The 18931-nt window shown below is 36.3% G+C and overlaps 3 protein-coding genes across 5 annotated transcripts; 2 read left to right on the forward strand and 1 right to left on the reverse strand.

The window, feature by feature from the left end:
* Positions 1-31: 31 nt before the first annotated feature.
* On the reverse strand, positions 32-2364 carry LOC132550223 (major heat shock 70 kDa protein Ab-like). Its single transcript, XM_060214262.1, has one exon. It carries the CDS (start codon positions 2238-2240, stop codon positions 339-341), a length of 1902 nt encoding a protein of 633 aa, XP_060070245.1. The 5' UTR covers positions 2241-2364; the 3' UTR covers positions 32-338.
* Positions 2365-6396: 4032 nt separating this feature from the next.
* LOC132550216 (dynein axonemal assembly factor 6-like) lies at positions 6397-10400 on the forward strand. 3 transcript variants are annotated; one of them, XM_060214254.1, is made up of 7 exons: positions 6397-6474; positions 6853-7077; positions 7439-7520; positions 7759-7855; positions 8952-9048; positions 9461-9546; positions 9702-10400. In XM_060214254.1, exons 2-7 carry the CDS (start codon positions 6985-6987, stop codon positions 9826-9828), a joined length of 582 nt encoding a protein of 193 aa, XP_060070237.1. In that variant the 5' UTR covers positions 6397-6474; positions 6853-6984; the 3' UTR covers positions 9829-10400. The 3 variants fall into 3 exon arrangements, with proteins under 3 accessions (XP_060070237.1, XP_060070239.1, XP_060070238.1); XM_060214256.1 differs by having other exon boundaries at positions 7762-7855; XM_060214255.1 differs by having other exon boundaries at positions 6448-6470.
* Positions 10401-12526: 2126 nt separating this feature from the next.
* LOC132550197 (transforming growth factor-beta-induced protein ig-h3-like) lies at positions 12527-17546 on the forward strand. The gene is made up of 6 exons (XM_060214229.1): positions 12527-12680; positions 13940-14154; positions 14515-14707; positions 15280-15375; positions 16874-16987; positions 17452-17546. The coding sequence occupies exons 1-6, from the start codon at positions 12527-12529 to the stop codon at positions 17544-17546; spliced, it is 867 nt and encodes a 288-aa protein (XP_060070212.1).
* Positions 17547-18931: the final 1385 nt, after the last annotated feature.

Below are 18931 nucleotides of genomic sequence, written 5' to 3' on the forward strand. Positions count from 1 at the left end.
TACACAAGATAAAAATAACATACAGAGAGCGCTTATTTTTATGGAAGTTTATTAACAACACCTATCACTTTTCTGAACAAAAATCGTCACGATTGAATAAAGCTGCTTTTTAAATACGCTCATTACAACACATACATGTGCGATTAGATCTGACGCGAGAGAAGATAGTGATTCAGACAATAAAATGTCGATTACAAGGCCCTTGATAGTGAAACAAAACTTAAACAAAAGCGCTTAATAAATAAACTATACTTAACTTTATAAGCTAGTTTGATTAGTTCATTTTAACCACTGTTGCACCATTATTTGAATAAGTCTCTGTTGGATCATTATTCCAGTTAGTCCATTTCCTCTACAGTTGGGCCACTACTTTTTTCGCCTTGGTTTTGGCCTTGACCTTGACTTCCGCCATGGAGTTTGCTCATTAATGGTGCGCACACAGTTTGAACCTCTTTCATTTTGAAGTCGTACTCATCTTTCTCTGCCAACATATTAGCCTCCAGCCACTTGAGAGTCTCTTCACATTTATTCAAAGCACTTGTTTTTTCCTCCTGTGTCAGTTTATCACCTGCTGTTTCATTGATTGCCATTCTCACATTAAACACATAATTCTCGAGAGCATTCCTAGAGGATACGGCTTGTCTCTGCTTCTCGTCCGCCTCGCGATATTTCTCGGCTTCCGACACCATTCGGTCAATCTCTGCCTTACTAAGTCGTCCTTTGTCGTTAGTAATGGTGATTTTGTTCGTCTTTCCGGTGCTCTTGTCTTCGGCGGACACGTTTAGAATACCGTTAGCGTCAATGTCAAATGTGACATCAATTTGGGGCACCCCACGGGGAGCGGGAGGGATACCGTCGAGATCAAACTTTCCAAGGAGGTTGTTGTCCTTGGTCATAGCTCTCTCTCCCTCGTACACTTGTATGTGAACCCCTGGTTGGTTGTCCGCGTACGTTGTAAATGTTTTCGAGGTTTTACACGGGATCCTGCTGTTTCTCTCAATGAGATTGGTCATAACGCCTCCAGCAGTTTCGATACCGAGGGACAGTGGTGCTACGTCCACCAATAGCACATCTTTGATGGCGCTACTGGTATCACCGGACAGAACAGCTGCCTGGACTGCCGCCCCGTACGCCACTGCCTCATCTGGGTTGATTGATTTATTTAGCTCTTTGCCATTCATGAAATCTTGTAATAACTTCTGGATTTTTGGGATACGAGTTGAGCCACCGACCAGCACGATGTCGTGGATCTTACTCTTGTCTAGTTTGGCGTCGATCAGCGCTCGTTCAACGGGTTCAATGGTGGTTCTAAATAGGTCTGAACAAAGCTCCTCGAATCTCGCACGAGAAATTTTAGTGTAGAAATCGATCCCCTCAAACATTGAATCTATTTCCACACTTGCTTCTGAGCTGCTAGATAATGTGCGCTTCGCTCTCTCACATGCCGTCCTCAAGCGCCGGATGGCACGAGGATTATTGCTCATGTCTTTGTGGTATTTTCGCTTGAACTCATTAATGAAGAAAGTGACCAACCTGTTGTCAAAGTCTTCGCCACCAAGATGAGTATCTCCGGCTGTTGAGCGTACTTCGAACATGGATCCCTCATCGATGGTAAGTATAGATACATCGAAAGTACCTCCACCAAGATCGTAAATGAGGACATTTTTCTCACCACTGAGGTTTTTATCGAGACCATATGCCAAGGCAGCGGCCGTGGGTTCGTTGATGATACGGAGCACATTAAGTCCAGTGATGGCGCCAGCGTCCTTTGTCGCCTGACGTTGAGAGTCATTGAAATATGCGGGAACGGTGATGACAGCGTCCTTCACCTTTTTGCCAAGGTAAGCCTCCGCTGTTTCCTTCATTTTAGTCAGCACCATTGAACTTATTTCCTCAGCGCTGAACATCTTGGTTTCACCTTTAAATTGCACTTGTATCAAAGGTGTGCCACCTTTGTTGATGATTTTAAATGGCCAATTTTTCATGTCCGATTGAACTGAGGCGTCATCAAACTTTCTACCTATGAGTCTTTTGGCGTCAAAAACGGAATTACTTGGGTTCATGGCTACCTGGTTTTTAGCAGCGTCCCCTATTAGTCGTTCAGTATCCGTAAAGGCCACATAACTGGGAGTTGTCCGGTTTCCTTGTTCATTAGCGATAATCTCCACTTTCCCGTGTTGAAAAACTGCCACACAGGAATATGTAGTACCCAAATCGATCCCTATAGCTGGGGCAGACATTTTGCCTTGTGAAAGTTTGTGTCGGGCACTAGACTAGTCCGTCTGTAGTCAGTACGCTTGTGTTACTGTATGTTGCTCGCCTCAAAGAATGCTGATTGTAATGAAACGGTCCCGGAAGCTATATACATCTCTGGGCACCTACGCACACTCTACAAACTATGTCGGCCCATCTCTCATGTTCTAGTCTGTTCTGGCGCGCGGAACCTTCGGCGGTTTTCCAGAAACACGCGGGATTACAATGTATAGCTCTAATTCATGTATGTATGATGTTGTAACCTGTCTGATATGACTCAAAATGTTCATATGTTTAATCATTTGTTTACATATATTTAAAAATAAAAGATGTTTCCAGAAACAGGAACGGACATTTTGTAACCATTAATTACATCACATATACAGTTAAAGAGAAACTTGTATCAACATTACCCAGTATCATTCAACATGGTTATCTGCTTAATAGACTTCCACGTTATGTCAAGCTGTCGGAATTTAAGGCATTTAAAATGAGAATGAGCTAACTCTATCAATTTTTTGTCTTCGTATGGAATTAACTCGTCTCTGTATGTGTTAGTTTAACAGGTGGTCGCTTAACTGTGTGTACTCAAAGGAGCGTTTGTGAGATGGTTACAGCTAGGGAAATATATCACATTCCGGGCCTCTCGGATATAATTCTTTCATCAATGTTGCTCCTGTACTTCGTTTAAACAACATTTTTATTCAATATTCAACAATTTAACACATACATGTAATATGCTTGGGGTGGGAAAACAAGCTTAGAACTTATCTTAACTCTGACCCTGTACTCAATCAAATCATATCAGATATCTAATTGATCAGAATAATAGACATAATTCTGACCCGGTACTTAATCAAATTATATCAGATATCTAATTTATCTGATAAATAGACATAATTCTGACCCTGTACTGAACCAAATTATATCAGATATCTAATGATATCAGATATCTAATTTATCTGATAAATAGACATAATTCTGACCCTGTACTGAACCAAATTATATCAGATATCTAATGATATCAGATATCTAATTTATCTGATAAATAGACATAATTCTGACCCTGCACTGAACCAAATTATATCAGATATCTAATATCTAATGATATCAGATATCTATCTAATTTACTGATAAATAGACATACCAAATTATATCAGATATCTAATTTATCTGAATAATAGACATAATTCTGACCCTGTACTGAACCAAATTATATCAGATATCTAATTTATCTGAATAATAGACATAATTCTGACCCTGCACTGAACCAAATTATATCAGATATCTAATTTATCTGAATAATAGACATAATTCTGACCCGGTACTTAATCAAATTATATCAGATATCTAATTTATCTGATAAATAGACATAATTCTGACCCTGCACTGAACCAAATTATATCAGATATCTAATTTATCTGAATAATAGACATAATTCTGACCCTGTACTGAACCAAATTATATCAGATATCTAATTTATCAGATATCTAATTTATATCAGACATAATTCTGACCCTGTACAAATTAACCAAATTATATCAGATATCTAATTTATCTGATAAATAGACATAATTCTGACCCTGTACGTAACCAAATTATATCAGATATCTTAACCAAATTATATCAGATATCTTATTTATCTGATAAACAGACATAATTCTGACCCGGTACTTAATCAAATTATATCAGATATCTAATTTATCTGATAAATAGACATAATTCTGACCCGGTACTTAATCAAATTATATCAGATATCTAATTTATCTGATAAACAGACATAATTCTGACCCGGTACTTAATCAAATTATATCAGATATCTAATTTATCTGATAAATAAACATAATTCTGACCCGGTACTTAACCAAATTATATCAGATACTAATTTATCTGATAAATAGACATAATTCTTGAACCAAATTATATCAGATATCTTATTTAACTGATAAATAGACATAATTCTGACCCGGTACTGAACCAAATTATATCAGATATCTAATGATATCAGATATCTAATTTATCTGATAAATAGACATAATTCTGACCCTGTACTTAACCAAATTATATCAGATATCTAATTTATCTGAATAATAGACATAATTCTGACCCGGTACTGAACCAAATTATATCAGATATCTAATGATATCAGATATCTAATTTATCTGAATAATAGACATAATTCTGATACCTAATGGTACTAATTTATTAACCAAATTATATCAGATATCTAATTTATCTGATAATAGACATAATTCTGACCCTGTACTTAACCAAATTATATCAGATATCTTATTTAACTGATAAATAGACATAATTCTGAACCGGTACTTAATCAAATTACATCATATATATAATTTATCTGATAAATAGACATAATTCTGACCCTGCACTGAACCAAATTATATCAGATATCTAATTTATCTGAATAATAGACATAATTCTGACCCTGCACTGAACCAAATTATATCAGATATCTAATTTATCTGATTAATAGACATAATTCTGACCTGGTACTTAACCAAATTATATCAGATATTTAATTTATCTGAATGATAGACTTCCATATCAGATCAGGATATCTAAATTTTGGACAAGAGGTAAGTTGTTTACAGAATTAGTTTTCTTATTTTAGAAACTTTATTCAATAGATAATATATCTTATTAATTTTTCTTTCAAAATGTATCTTATTTAATAAATTAGATGTATCATAAATTTTAAATAAGATATTTCGAAATTAAATAGATATCTTATTTGATAAATTATATATCATATTTAGTAAATTAGACAGGAGACCGAAGCTAGAGCAGCTACGAAACATTATTTTACAAATCTTCTGAACAACATCCCGTTTTATTATCAGTTTCAGTTGGTTTTGGAATTATGTTCAATGATATCAATTACATTGTATATTCATGTATGTCTTATGATTGATTTTCAATTAATTTATACTCAATAGTTCATGTCATATTCTAAATAAATGCAAGTAACTTTTCGGTATGATTTACCAACGACTTTCAGATATATATTGTTCACGAATTTAATTATGTAATTATGTTTGGTTACAAGAAAAAAAAATCTTGTAAATGACATATGTCATAAAGAATTTGATACATTGGAAGGATTCATTTTCAAAGCATTGCACAGAACTGTCCTCACAATTGTAGCTACTTCTTGAGACACTTACCAATTAACGGTGATTATATATTTAAAGAATACATACAACTGATACCCATTGGGTATATATATGTGTATGAGGGTGTGTGTTGGTATATAATATAATGTTAACCTTTATAATTTAAAGATACAGTATTTCTGTATTTAATACTATGATTTTTTCTAAATGTCTATGATTTTAAGAAATAAGTACATAAATACTTTTGTTTGGACAAAGCCTTTTTTTCTGTCACAAGGTGGTCACTGGTCTGTGCTGTTACCAGTCAAGTTCCGCTACACTAGCACTGCCCATCTCTGTCAGACGATGGACACTGGTCTGTGTTGTTACCATGAATGTCACCCGGGAATATGTCATGTATGGGGCTGCGGGCATTCAATCAAGAGAGTCAAGGGATTCAAGAGTCACCAGGTTACCTTGTCTAAGATTGAAAATAAATGATGAAAACTTTTTTTCATTCAACTTGTAAAATAGATGATGAAAATATAGTTTTAAATCTTTAACCATCATAGGTCATGCATTTAACACATGTTTGTATGGATGTGCTACATCAGGGACGTACATAAAAAATCAAGTTTATATCTTCGTAAAATATCAGAGACTGGGAAAACATGATGATACTTCAAGTTTCCAAATTCCCATTGATCTTTTGATGTATTTTGACTTTACATGACCTGTTAATGTCATTTGTGTAATAACATTCTGTTGTTTGGGTTTGTTGCACGTGGATATGTAATTGTTGCTAACATTTTTCCTACTATAATTGTCTTTAATTCTTTGTGGATTCTCAATCGTTTTAGTTTATGTTATCATATAACGGCATCGTCTTAGCTGATGGACATTTCTTATGACATTCTGTTCATTGGCGTGCATGGATCCTTAATTTTATATTATGCACGAACTGTCTGCCTTAATATCTAATACTGCGCATGAGTAACCGGAAGTTTACATCGACATGTGGAAACCTGCTTGTATCCAAACACGGTGTAACGCTCATCAAGTAAATTGAATGATCGAGAAGCACCTAGGAATTTGACAAATGCAGTAGGTATAAACAATGTTAAATCAAAAGTCAGTGGATATAATGTTTGGAATTTAATGAATCTTAATGGAAAAATTGACCCTTTTGGTAACCAATGTTTTAGGTAAGCTGTCGAAGTCTTACCTGTCATCTTAATCTGCTTGGCGAACATGCGACACGACACATGTTAAGAGTTTCTCGTCGTATTAAACCCCAATCATTGTTTGAGTACTCTATTTCATACACCATATTATCTGTTTTGACGGACATGTACATATGTCTGGCATGCAACATACATTTATCAATGTTAAGCATTCCCTCATTTGTCGTATATGCAAACAATGAAACTTCAGCAAAGAAAAGTAACAATGCAACGAGGGTTTACTGATTATATGTTTATTCCAGATGTCTCTCTTCCTGAGATACCATGACCGCCAGATTTTGAAAGTTTCTTACTGAGCTGAGGAAGTTGGCCTGTACATGTGACACCTATTAAGCTAATAAGTCCAGAAAGAGTAGTATTATTTACTTGTCAGCATGGCTTTTACATCGGACATGGTTTCAGCCTTAGCTGAAATATTGAAACCTCCTGAGAATGCCGATTCAGACAGTGATTTGGATGATGAAGCAGTATGTATTAACAATGATATACACATTAATGATGTGGTTACACATGTTTAACTTTACATTCTGTTCTAACATGTTTTTTTATATGAAAAGATTTTAAACATTTCAATTGACGAAGTGTAGCAGACTTAAGTGATATTATCAATCAATGTTGTTTAATTTATTAGTACAATGTCATAAAATCTATCTCCATGTAAGTAATACAGGTAATGAGTCAAAATATTATGAAATTTAAGTATTTACTTAATATTTTTTATCATGATCACAATATTCATTCATGTAGACAAAACAGTATTAACAACTATCTTAATGTTTGTCTTCCTTATATTGTCCCGAAAACTAATTCAATATTTATTATTTCTAGCCTAAGACAGAGTTTGCTAAGATGGGTCCAGGAGAAATTGGTCCTAAAAAGAAAGATGACAGTAGCAGTGAGTCAAACCAGGGTCAGTACCTAATGTAAGATATAAACAATACCTGAAAGAGCCTATATATAGATTTAAAATTCAATGTATGTATTGCATCAGCCAGGAACATAGTATGTATATTCATGATAACTTATCATAATGTTTTACCTCTGATTAAAATCTTCCATTCACATGAGAGAATTCCACAAAGAAAACATCTGAACTTATGTAGACTGCTATATATTGCTGATGATATGCTGTTAACATTGTTCCGTAGTAGATGCTAAGAAGAACACTAAGGATATCTGGACAGAAGAAGATGTTGGGGAAGGTGCGGAATATGAATCACTCTACGACCCTCGGCCACAACCAGAGTAAGTAGACTGTTTAACACTTAATAACTCTCAGCCAAATTAGGTAGTCTGTCCTGATGAAGTACTGAAGTAATAAACTCTATGATCCTTGGCCGCAACCAGAGTAAGTAGTCTGTTCTGAGATAGTACTTGCAACCCTCGCCTACATTTTGGATAGGCATCACAATGCGGTGCCCTATAGTAATCAGCTGGTTTGTCAGTCTGTCTGAAAATTACTTATTTATTATGCTTTATGACTCTCAGTCACAAATAGCGTAATTTGTCTGTTCTGAGGTAACACTTGAATATCATACTCCATGGCCCTCAGCCTCACCCAGAGTAGGTAGATTGTTCTGAGGTAATGCTCCATTATTATACTCTGTGACCCTCGGCTACATTCAAATAAGGTAGTCTGTTCTGAAATTATTTTTAAGAATTATACTCTATGACTCTCATCCACAATTAAGTTGTTGGTTTGTTATGAAGTTATATATAATTATTATACTCTACAACTTTTTGCCACATTCAAATAAGGTAGTCTGTTCTGAAGTTATATCAGTCACAGTAGGTTGTCTATTTTGAGGTCGTAGTATAGTACAAGGTGTTAAGTTCTATGACCTTCAGCAACAGTCCAAGAAGGTAGTCTTTTTTGAGGTGGGCATTAAATATTACACTCTGTGAACCAAACTATAGTGGGTAGTCTGTAGTACATTATAATTTGCTCTTCAACCATCAGTCATATACAAAGATTGTTCATTGGTAAAACCAAAGCAACATATACAGTGTAAAGACTTTGTACTCTAGGTTCAGGTTGAATTAATCCTAGAATTAGTCCTGTTTTCTTTTTCATTGTACCATAATGGATGTAGCTTGTAGACTGGTATTTACCCTGAATGTTCACCTATTTAATTAGAACACATATTTCATAATTCTTTTTTTCCAAATATTTAGAACTCTGTGTCTTACAGTGTAAAGACTTTGCACTCTAATTGCAGGTTAAATTGATCATTGAATGAATGTTTACCTATGTAAGTAGAACACATATTTCACAATTCTTTTTTTCCAAATATTTAGAATTCTGTGTCTTACACATATTATAGTTGTACTTCCATTCCAGGTATGAAATCCTCTACAAGCAGGCAGTGACATCCGAGGACATGTTCTTACAGATGGGTAATAAAAACCCAGCTACAGCTAGCTGTGAGGATATGGTGGTAGGTTAACTCCACAGACCATTAGAAATCAAGAGTTTTATTGTTTATTAACATGATAAAAACAAGCTACCTCAGCATCTATTTTATAACCTAAAAAGAAGTTATGTTTGCTCTAAGGATGTGTAATTTGTATTGGAAGAGACTTAAGTATTCAAAAAAATCCCAAGGGGGTCAGAAAGGTAAACAGTTTCATATTCTTTTGAGGGAATTAAACTCCCACCTTGATGAAAGACTTTATGTGTAATTCAATATCCACGGTGTCACCCAGCCGACCATGGTTCCTACTACTAATATTAATCACCTGCCAGGTAATGTGACTGATCAGTCTGTTGTGAAGTCTTTTACTCCATTTGTATTTTCTGGTGTAAATGTCTTACTATCATGTCATACTAATCTATGTTCATTTTCACAGGTGAAGATTAAGTTACCAGACACTAAGATATCTGACATGACGTTAGATGTAAAGTCAAAGTTTCTGGACTGTAGAACACCAAAACTGTGAGTCTTCCATGTTTTATATTGTGTGTTCTATCTAAACAGTGATGTAGAACATTGGCATTAAAATTTATTCATTTTCTCATCATAAGTAAATATACTTCAAAATCCAAGTTTTAGTCTAAAACTTATTTCTTATCTCTGTGTACTGTTGACAGGAAGTTAGGACTCCATCTGCCCCACCCAGTGGACCACGAGTCAGGCAAAGCCAAGTGGGATGGAGATAAGGGTGAACTGTCTGTCACACTCAGGATGAAGAGGGAACTGGACTTTATGAACTTTTAATCCCTGTCTTGGAGATACTGTACAAAAAACTAGCAGTAAACCAGTACACAGGCAAAGGATGGGGATGTAGATTTAATTCATGGGATAGATAATTTTGTAATGTGGATCTATATTTCAAAACTATTTCATATTACAACAGAACAGTGTAATAACAGAAATAGTTTCTTTCCATCCCAGACTTAGGTTACTCATTCTACAGTAAGGATGCTGTCCCTTTGATCGATTGGTTTACTGGTGATAAAATGATATCGATATTACTATCAGGAGCTTACCTCTTAAAGTTTTCTTCAAATTCATTCCTTTAATATCAGATTAGCATATCTGATGAAACAAAAGACAGAGATACTTTACATGTAGATGTACTTTATCACTTAGAACACTTAAAAATCGTCTTTTATATTTCATTCACAAACTCACAAAATTATGAATTTCCGTCCATGTATGATATGATGTATCCTGGAGTGTTGATTTCTGAGGAAACTGTTGAATACTGAGCTTATCGTTATAGAATTTTTGTACTGGAAAAATTGCTGATAATTCTTTTTTAATTTCATTAGAAAATTTTCTTCATAATTGCAAACAATTTGTTATTTTGTGAGGAGTTTACCAATCAACATTCCAACACTTGTACAATATTTGTTGTGTTATATTAAATATTGACAAAGTCAAATGTTGCATCTTATGTTATTACTTATAACTGAAAGAGAACAAGGATCAAAACCATTCCATCTGGAATATTTATTTGTCACTTATGTTGCCCTGAGTCTAGACAGGGACATACTTATCTTCTCCCTATTTTAATTAGTGTGAGAAATAGACTGTTATGATTATGTTCTAATGAAGCTGAGACTGGTGTTAATTTTGTCATACTTGGCTGGGGTTCATCTCATTTGATACTCATCAGTTTGCCTGTTGATTCTGTTGTTGAATACCTTGTTCTTATTTGAGAACGTGAAATTAAGTCTAGTCTTTAAATAAAAAGAAATTTATTGACTAGCTCCATCATATATATCCACTAGAACTCGAAATCAAAGATATGACAGACTCTTCTTTATCAGCTGCTTATCTCGATCTTTTTCTACAACGAAACCAACATAGACAGCTTTCCATAAAGTTGTATGATAAACGTGATGCTTTCAATTTCCCTATTGTGAATTTTCCATTTCTGGATAGCAATGTAGTATTTACATGTAAGTGTTAATTTGATATTCAAGGACCTATTCCCATTTTCATGACTTTCGTGCAAGAAGTTGTAAACTGACAGACAGACTCGTAACACAAGGGTTTAAAAGATGCAGGTTGATGAAAATTATGTGGAAGTTTTATGGTCACCATAATGATCTTATTGAGAAATATTCTATTTCTTTCTGCGATATGAAGACGGACGTATTTGGTGTTTGTTAGTTTGCCTTGTTGATTTTGTTATTTTGTCATTTGAGAACATGACATTACTTGCTTGGATCGAACAAGGTTTGCATGGCTGGTGTCGTCGATGAAGCAGAAGACCCTTACTCTTCCTAAACACATGGTCTTATTCTCCTTGTACTTTTTCAGGAGTCTCCATTTTAATCTTTCATTTGTTCATATTTTACCTAATTTTATGGAATTTGAGTTTGAATTATAATTATGTTGTCATGTTGGTATTTTCTTAATGTTTCTTGTCCTTAAACTGGGGCTCATCTTGTCCTATTGGAACTGGGACTGTGGTGCTCATCTTGTCCTGCTGGACTTAAGACTGGTGCTCATCTTGTCCTGCTGGACTTAAGACTGGTGCTCATCTTGTCCTGCTGGACTTAAGACTGGTGCTCATCTTGTCCTACTGGACTTAAGACTGGTGCTCATCTTGTCCTGCTGGACTAAATACTGGTGCTCGTCGTGTCCTACTGGACTTAAGACTGGTGCTCATTTTGTCCTATTTGAGCCGAGACTTTGTAGCTCATCTTTTCTTACTAGAGCTGAGGCTGCAGTGCTCATCTTGTCCTGCTGGACTGAAGACTGGTACTCATCTCGCCCTACTGGACATAAGACTGATGCTCATCTTGTCCTACTGGACTAAATACTGGTACTCATCTCGTCCTACTGGACTAAATACTGGTGCTCATCTTGTCCTACTGGACTAAATACTGGTGCTCATCTTGTCCTACTGGACTAAATACTGGTGCTCATATTGTCCTGCTGGACTAAATACTGGTGCTCATCTTGTCCTAAGTTTTACCTCTAATTCCCCTACTGGATCCTGTCGTTTTACCCCATGAACGTTCCGATCATTGATTATACAAAATGTGGTGCATCATTCATCAAAGATCCTTTAGATCAAAATGGAAAACCGCTCATCTAATGATAAGTTGACCAAAGTTATCGAAAATCCAATCAAGCGTTCTCAGGAGAAAAGTTGACAAACGGCCGCGCCATGCCATAAGAACATCGGTCCTTTTGACCTGTGAGCATGTGTCCTGTCGCCAGGTAGGTTCAGGTAAGGTAGGGAGGGAGGATTACTAATATTGTCTCTTCTCACAGTTTATCTGGAGTTCGGACTGATTTTGTTATCTCAATTCGTGTCTGACCGACTATCCTATGTAGAGTAACACCTGTTTTTTTTCTCACAAATTATCAAATGAAGTATAATTTCTTGGCTGTAACAGCCGACTCGGCCCCTTAAGACGTCAAAGTAACCGAAAAGCTTGTGACTTACACCATCATGAAGCTTCTCGTCATTCTGCTCTCTCAACTGGCCATAGCCTTTTGTGCTGAAAACAGAACTCTGTTCCAGTACATCCAGGGTCATAGCGAATTCAGCATTCTAGAGGGATTACTGAGCAAAGCTCAGCTTAGTTCAACACTCAACAGCCCCGGTAAGGCATGTCATCGTTATACATTATAGCATGTTTTGGTTAAATTAATGATCCATCAATACTGTAGAACTAATGGCGTCCCCCTAGAGTATGATAAATGGCCGTTTCAAACTTGAGTTTCACGACTCTCACGTCTTCTCCGGACCACCCTACAGTAGACTTCCTCACCTCCATGTTAATATGTCCTCTCCGGAACACCCTACAGTAGACTTCCTCACCTCCATCATATGTCCTCTCCGGACCACCCTACAGTAGACTTCCTCACCTCCATCATATGTCCTCTCCGGACCACCCTACAGTAGACTTCCTCACCTCCATCATATGTTCTCTCCGGACCACCCTACAGTAGACTTCCTCACCTCCATCATATGTTCTCTCCGAACCACCCTACAGTAGACTTCCTCACCTCCATCATATGTCCTCTCCGGACCACTCTTCAGTAGACTTCCTTACCTCCATCTTCATATGCCCTCTCAAAGACTACCTTACAGTAAGGGTTCTCACCTCCATCATATGTCCTCTCCGGACCACCCTACAGTAGACTTCCTCACCTCCATGTTAATATGTCCTCTCCGGACCACCCTACAGTAGACTTCCTCACCTCCATGTTAATATGTTCTCTCCGGAACACCCTACAGTAGACTTCCTCACCTCCATGTTAATATCTTCTCTCCTGACCTACCTACAGTAAGAGTTCTCACCTCCATCATATGTCCTTTCCGGACCACTCTTCAGTATACTTCCCTACCTCCATCTTCATATGCCCTTTCAAGACCACTTTACAGTAAGTGTTTTCACCTCCATCATATGTTCTCTCCGGACCACCCTACAGTAGACTTCCTCACCTCCATCATATGTCCTCTCCGGACCACCCTACAGTAGACTTCCTCACCCCCATCCTAATATGTCCTCTCAAGACCACCTTACAAAAGGCCTCACTAACTCCATCTTAATATGTAATCTCCGGACCACCCTACAATAGGCTTCCTCACCTCCATCTTAATATATTCTCTCCGGACCACTGTACAGTAGACATCCTCATCTCCATTTTAATATGTCCTCTCCGGACCACCTTACAGCAGGCTTCCTCACCTCCTCTCTAGCACTTTGTACTAACACTTGATTTTTAGAAGACGAAACAAGGACATTTTTTTGTTCAGGCTACAAATCTCGACATTTAAAACCCTACTTTTTCTTCTGTTGAAAAAACAATTAAAGCACGTTCTATCCATTTGTTGATGATTAACATTCCCTTTTAGGTACATTCACATTGTTCGCCCCGACGAACGATGCATTTAACAAGCTGCCCAGTGGAATGCTTAGTAACCTACAGAGCGTGGACACTGTAGCTCTTTCCAACCTCCTCTTATACCACGTTACCAATGGTATTCTCATCGCCCCTCTCCTCACCAACGGGATGTCCGCCACATCCATTAGCAACCAGACCATCAACGTGAACAAGTATCCTAACGGGGTATGTTACTTCGCATACAATCACAACGACTTGACTCTACTCTCAATCAGAATAAGAGAAAATATTGGTCGTAGTAGCTTTTCTCATGCCTTGATAATCACATGGATCGGTCCATCAGGGCGTATTTACTACATGAACACTCTAGGTATTATTAAAAAGATGGTTTCCGAAAAACTGCAACCTTTGTACAGATATATGTTCACCTAACACTGTCCAAATACCTGCACATTTGTTTGAAATCCACGTTCGTAAAGAAAATGGATCATATGTTTATAAGACATCAGGAAGAAGAAATATGGTTAGAAAACAGAGAAAGCATACAGACCCTAATGTGACTTTAGTCGTATCATCTTTTCACAGGCTGTGGTTGTACAGGGTTCCACTGTAACCGGAGGTGACATCATCTTGACGAACGGAGTCCTACATGCCATTAGTAGCGTTATGTTTCCATCTTCTTTGTCCATATCTCAGTACATGGGGAAGGATGAAAGTGACTATGTTGACCTTTACTCCGCTCTGGTGTTCACAGGGCTGGAGCCAGCTCTGGCCAGCAGTAAGATTTAATACTATTTCAACCTACACATAGTTTTCATTCAACTCTCTTGTCATATTATTAATTCATCATCAATCTTTTTTTATGTATATATATTGATATTTTATTTTCAAAGTCCGGGATTTTTATCACATTTACATTACAATGAACACGTGTTCCTGAGTTTGTAATATATATATATATGCGTTACTGAACCAGAATGATATGATGGGCTTTATTTTGTATATGTCGGGAGTGTTAACTCTCGTATATATATATACGATAAACATGGAATGAAAATGAGATTCCATGTTGGTATATAAGCAGCGTCCATATTTAGCATGCAGTTCTCCTGTATGTTAACACTCCTGACATATACAAAGTAAAGCACATCATATCATTCTGGTTCAGTAACGCATGATATGTTAACACCATTTAAATCTGTGCAGGTCGTCCTTCCCCGTCCATAAAGTTATACTTAAACATATACACCCTATTATCAGTTCTTGATGAGTGTGACAATACATACTTTCTGCATTACTTACCACTCGCAATATATACATGTAAACATTATCTTTCTATTTTCAATTCAGCTGGAACATTCACTATATTTGCCCCTAATAACGATGCCTTCAGCCAGCAGATTGGCGGTCTCCAGTCTCTTACCGCCGACAAGGATGCTTTCGCAAGTAAATAATTACGTTATTTAAGAAATCTTTTGATAATTATAAGAGAATGATGTTGTTATATATCTCAATCGTTTAAGCACATGTTTCGTCTCGTTGTAACATTTCCGTCGTCAACAATGCTTTCCAAAAAGTGAAATTTACAACCAAATTCAAAAAGGTGCTGATGTCTCTTTTCATAAACACGAATAGACATAATGCATGTAAATTTAATATTTCTGAAAGGTTGAATGTGGAAACAGATATGCTTAATACAGTTGGTCTCACTTGACCTTTTGTTCGAGTTAGTGCTGAATCTTGGAGTGGCGTGATTTGTGGCCAATACTATGTTCGTGAATGACTTATCAATAGATTGACTCACCTTTAATGTCATAGGGGACATAGGTGTACAATTCATGGTAAACAGGTGGTCGATACAGGCCTTTATGCCTCTTTTCTGTGTGCATAGTAGTGTTCTCGATGTCGTTACTTATACAAATGTATGTTAAATTTCATCCTTCTGTAATAGGACTTTGTACTTGTGCTTGAAGTCTCATTTCCCTTATCTTTTGTAGTTGTAAGTTCTCGTGTAATTAGGTAGCAATATCGATATTTGAAGATTTTCAAGTGTTAATCTGTTCTAATACCGAGTTCAAATTTCTGACAACGATAAAATAATATCATGTCATGCATGCAGAATGACCACCATATATGGGCAGACATTTCATGTCTGTTGAATGGCATCACATAAATCACAGAATTTTTTTAATTAAAGGATGTCATTTGGTATATGTCGGAATAAAGAAATGTAGAATTGCAGAATGTCATTATATAAATGTCGGATTATAATAATTGTAGCATGTTATATAAATGTCGAATTATAAAACTTATAGAATGTTATATAAATGTCGGATTATAAGCCTTGTAGAATGTTATATAAATGTCGGATTATAAAACTTATAGAATGTTACATAAATGTCGGATTATAAGCCTTGTAGAATGTTATATAAATGTCGGATTATCAGATTATAAGCCTTGTAGAATGTTATATAAATGTCAGATTATAAGAGTTGTAGAATGTTATATAAATGTCGGATTATAAGAATTGTAGAATGTTATATAAATGTCGGATTATAAGCCTTGTAGAATGTTATATAAATGTCGGATTATAAGCCTTGTAGAATGTTATATAAATGTCGGATTATAAGCCTTGTAGAATGTTATATAAATGTCGAATTATAAGCCCTGTAGAATGTTATATAAATGTCGGATTATAAGAGTTGTAGAATGTTATATAAATATTGGATTGTAGGGATTAAGTGTCGTTATATAAATGTAGTATTATAAGGATCATAGAATGACATCATTCATATAGATGTCGAATTCCATGAATTGTAGAATGACACTTTATAGATGTCGGATTATGTGAAAGTTTTTGTTTGAAATTTTGAATGGTATTGGTTTGAATGTCGAACTATATGCTTGAATAGTAGTGCAATATAGTTTAAATCCTTTTCTCCAGACATCTTGAAGTACCATGTGGTTCCACAAACACTGTTCTCAGCCGGACTGACGGACGGTCAAACTCTCACGACTCTTCAAGGCACAGATCTCACCGTCCACATCGATAGCACGGGTGAGTACTATAGCGCTTATTAGGGAGGTCAGTTTACTTCATCCATCTGTAACTGTAGATAGTGATACCAGAAAGCCCAGTATCGGTATTATCATCTAATCTACTTGGCTACTCACACAAACATCAATAATTACGAGACACTGAAATCCCGGTACTTTTGGCGCTCGTTTGTCTGTGGATTCTGTTGTTGTAGTCTTTGTTTTCATTTGAGAACGTGAAACAACATGCTTGGTTTCACTAAGGCTAACATGGCGGATGTCGTCGATGAAGCGTAAGACGTATACTCTTCCGAAACACCGTGTACTTTTTCATGAGTCTTCATGTAATTTTTTTTTCATATTTGCTCTAGTTTTATTGAATTTGAGTTTGGGTTATGATTATGTTGACATGTTGGTATTGTCTTGATTTTGGTGTATGCTATGTACTGATCATGTGTAATCATGACGGATCAATTTTGTTGACAGGTGTGCACATCAATAACGCCCTAGTCCTTAAAGCTGACCAGCCAGTGACCAACGGAGTCATCCATATGATTAACACCATCCTGACCCCCGTGTAACCTTTTAATAAACTTATTATAATACTATGTTTATACAGTGCCGTCTTTACGTCGTTATGTATCAACATGTTTCGCTTTAGCGTATTGTGAAATCATCCTCGATACTGCAGCTTGAGTATCGCGGATAGGGTGAAATATTCACAAGCAGGATCTTCAGCCAGGGGAGTCAATTCTCATCTAATGCCTTACATTCCGAATAGTATCCCTAATTGTGAACATTCCCTTTCCATTGTAATGGGACTGGCGGTCTTTTTCTCTTACTACTCTCATTGCGTGCTCTTTAATATTGGCGACTGGGGATAGTAGGTATCAAATGCTGCAGTCAGTTTTAAACAGAAATTTTTAATATGTATAAAAAGTTGGTTAATCATTAGTAAGGTATAATGCATAGTTTCGTGTTGTTATTTATCTGTGTTGTAACTATATTCTTGTAAGAGCGCGGCTCTCGGGTACCGCAGTCGCCCGAGAGCATGCACGTTGCTTTTCAAAAACTCCGAAATGATACATTAAATAGAGTTGTCTGTCTCCTACGGGAGCGTATTCCGGCCACGTTGTGTTTCACTTTATCTCGAAATTTCGAAATAGCAACGGTCGAAATTTCGAGTTCGTAATCCGAAATTTTGAGCTATTAACCTGAAATTTCGAGATAGCAACGCGAAATTTTGAGATAGCAACTCGAAATTTAGTGATAGCAACTCGAAATTTCGAGTTAGTAATCCGAAATTTTGAGTTAGTAAGTCGAACCCGAAATTTCGAGATAACATAAAACACAACGTGGCCTGAATACGCTTCCGTAGTCTTCCCATACTTGCACGTGTTACCAAAAACCGTACGATCCTTAAACCGGAAACAAAACTCAACTTAAACATTATAGCTAAATCATCTTGATTTATAAATAAGTCAAACGTACAGAAACAAAGCATGATAATGTTTCATTTCTGTTTTATGAAATTCGTGAAATGAAAATAATTTAACTTCATTATGTTTCTTTTCAATATTAGTTTCGCTTCGTTTCAATTTCGTTACTACTTTTAGCAATATCCTTACATGGAAGCCATTTTGTTTTTAATTCCTCTGGCGCCATCTTGATGTTTAAATGGCTTGCATATCCTGTGTTGTCTAGTTCTGTTTGGTGGGACGTCACATCAATTAGTGAGCGATATAAGTATAAAATTATGACGTTACGGCTGGTACATGTAAAACTTCACAGTCGGCACTAAGAATTAATATCAAGATAAATATTTATTGAAATTCACATTTTAAATGACAATAAATTAAAGAATTACATATCAAGCCGGGTCCGTTCATACATAACATTATTCCCTCAGTTGGACTTACAGCATCCTTCTTACATGCTCGAAAAGGTTTACTCCTTCTCGTTTCCT

This window comes from Ylistrum balloti, unplaced genomic scaffold (genome assembly GCF_031769215.1).
Source record: "Ylistrum balloti isolate Yb309-2 unplaced genomic scaffold, AGI_CSIRO_Ybal_v1 Utg370110, whole genome shotgun sequence".
Lineage (NCBI taxonomy): Eukaryota > Metazoa > Mollusca > Bivalvia > Pectinida > Pectinidae > Ylistrum > Ylistrum balloti.

Coding starts and splice junctions, on each gene's coding strand:
- LOC132550223 (XM_060214262.1), bottom strand. CDS start 2,240: ATGTCTGCCCCAGCTATAGGGATCGATTTGGGTACTACATATTCCTGT.
- LOC132550216 (XM_060214254.1), top strand. CDS start 6,985: ATGGCTTTTACATCGGACATGGTTTCAGCCTTAGCTGAAATATTGAAA. Junction 7,078..7,438: donor GTGATTTGGATGATGAAGCA/GTATGTATTAAC, acceptor TATTATTTCTAG/CCTAAGACAGAGTTTGCTAA. Junction 7,856..8,951: donor GACCCTCGGCCACAACCAGA/GTAAGTAGACTG, acceptor CTTCCATTCCAG/GTATGAAATCCTCTACAAGC.
- LOC132550197 (XM_060214229.1), top strand. CDS start 12,527: ATGAAGCTTCTCGTCATTCTGCTCTCTCAACTGGCCATAGCCTTTTGT. Junction 12,681..13,939: donor TTCAACACTCAACAGCCCCG/GTAAGGCATGTC, acceptor ATTCCCTTTTAG/GTACATTCACATTGTTCGCC. Junction 14,155..14,514: donor TGAACAAGTATCCTAACGGG/GTATGTTACTTC, acceptor ATCTTTTCACAG/GCTGTGGTTGTACAGGGTTC.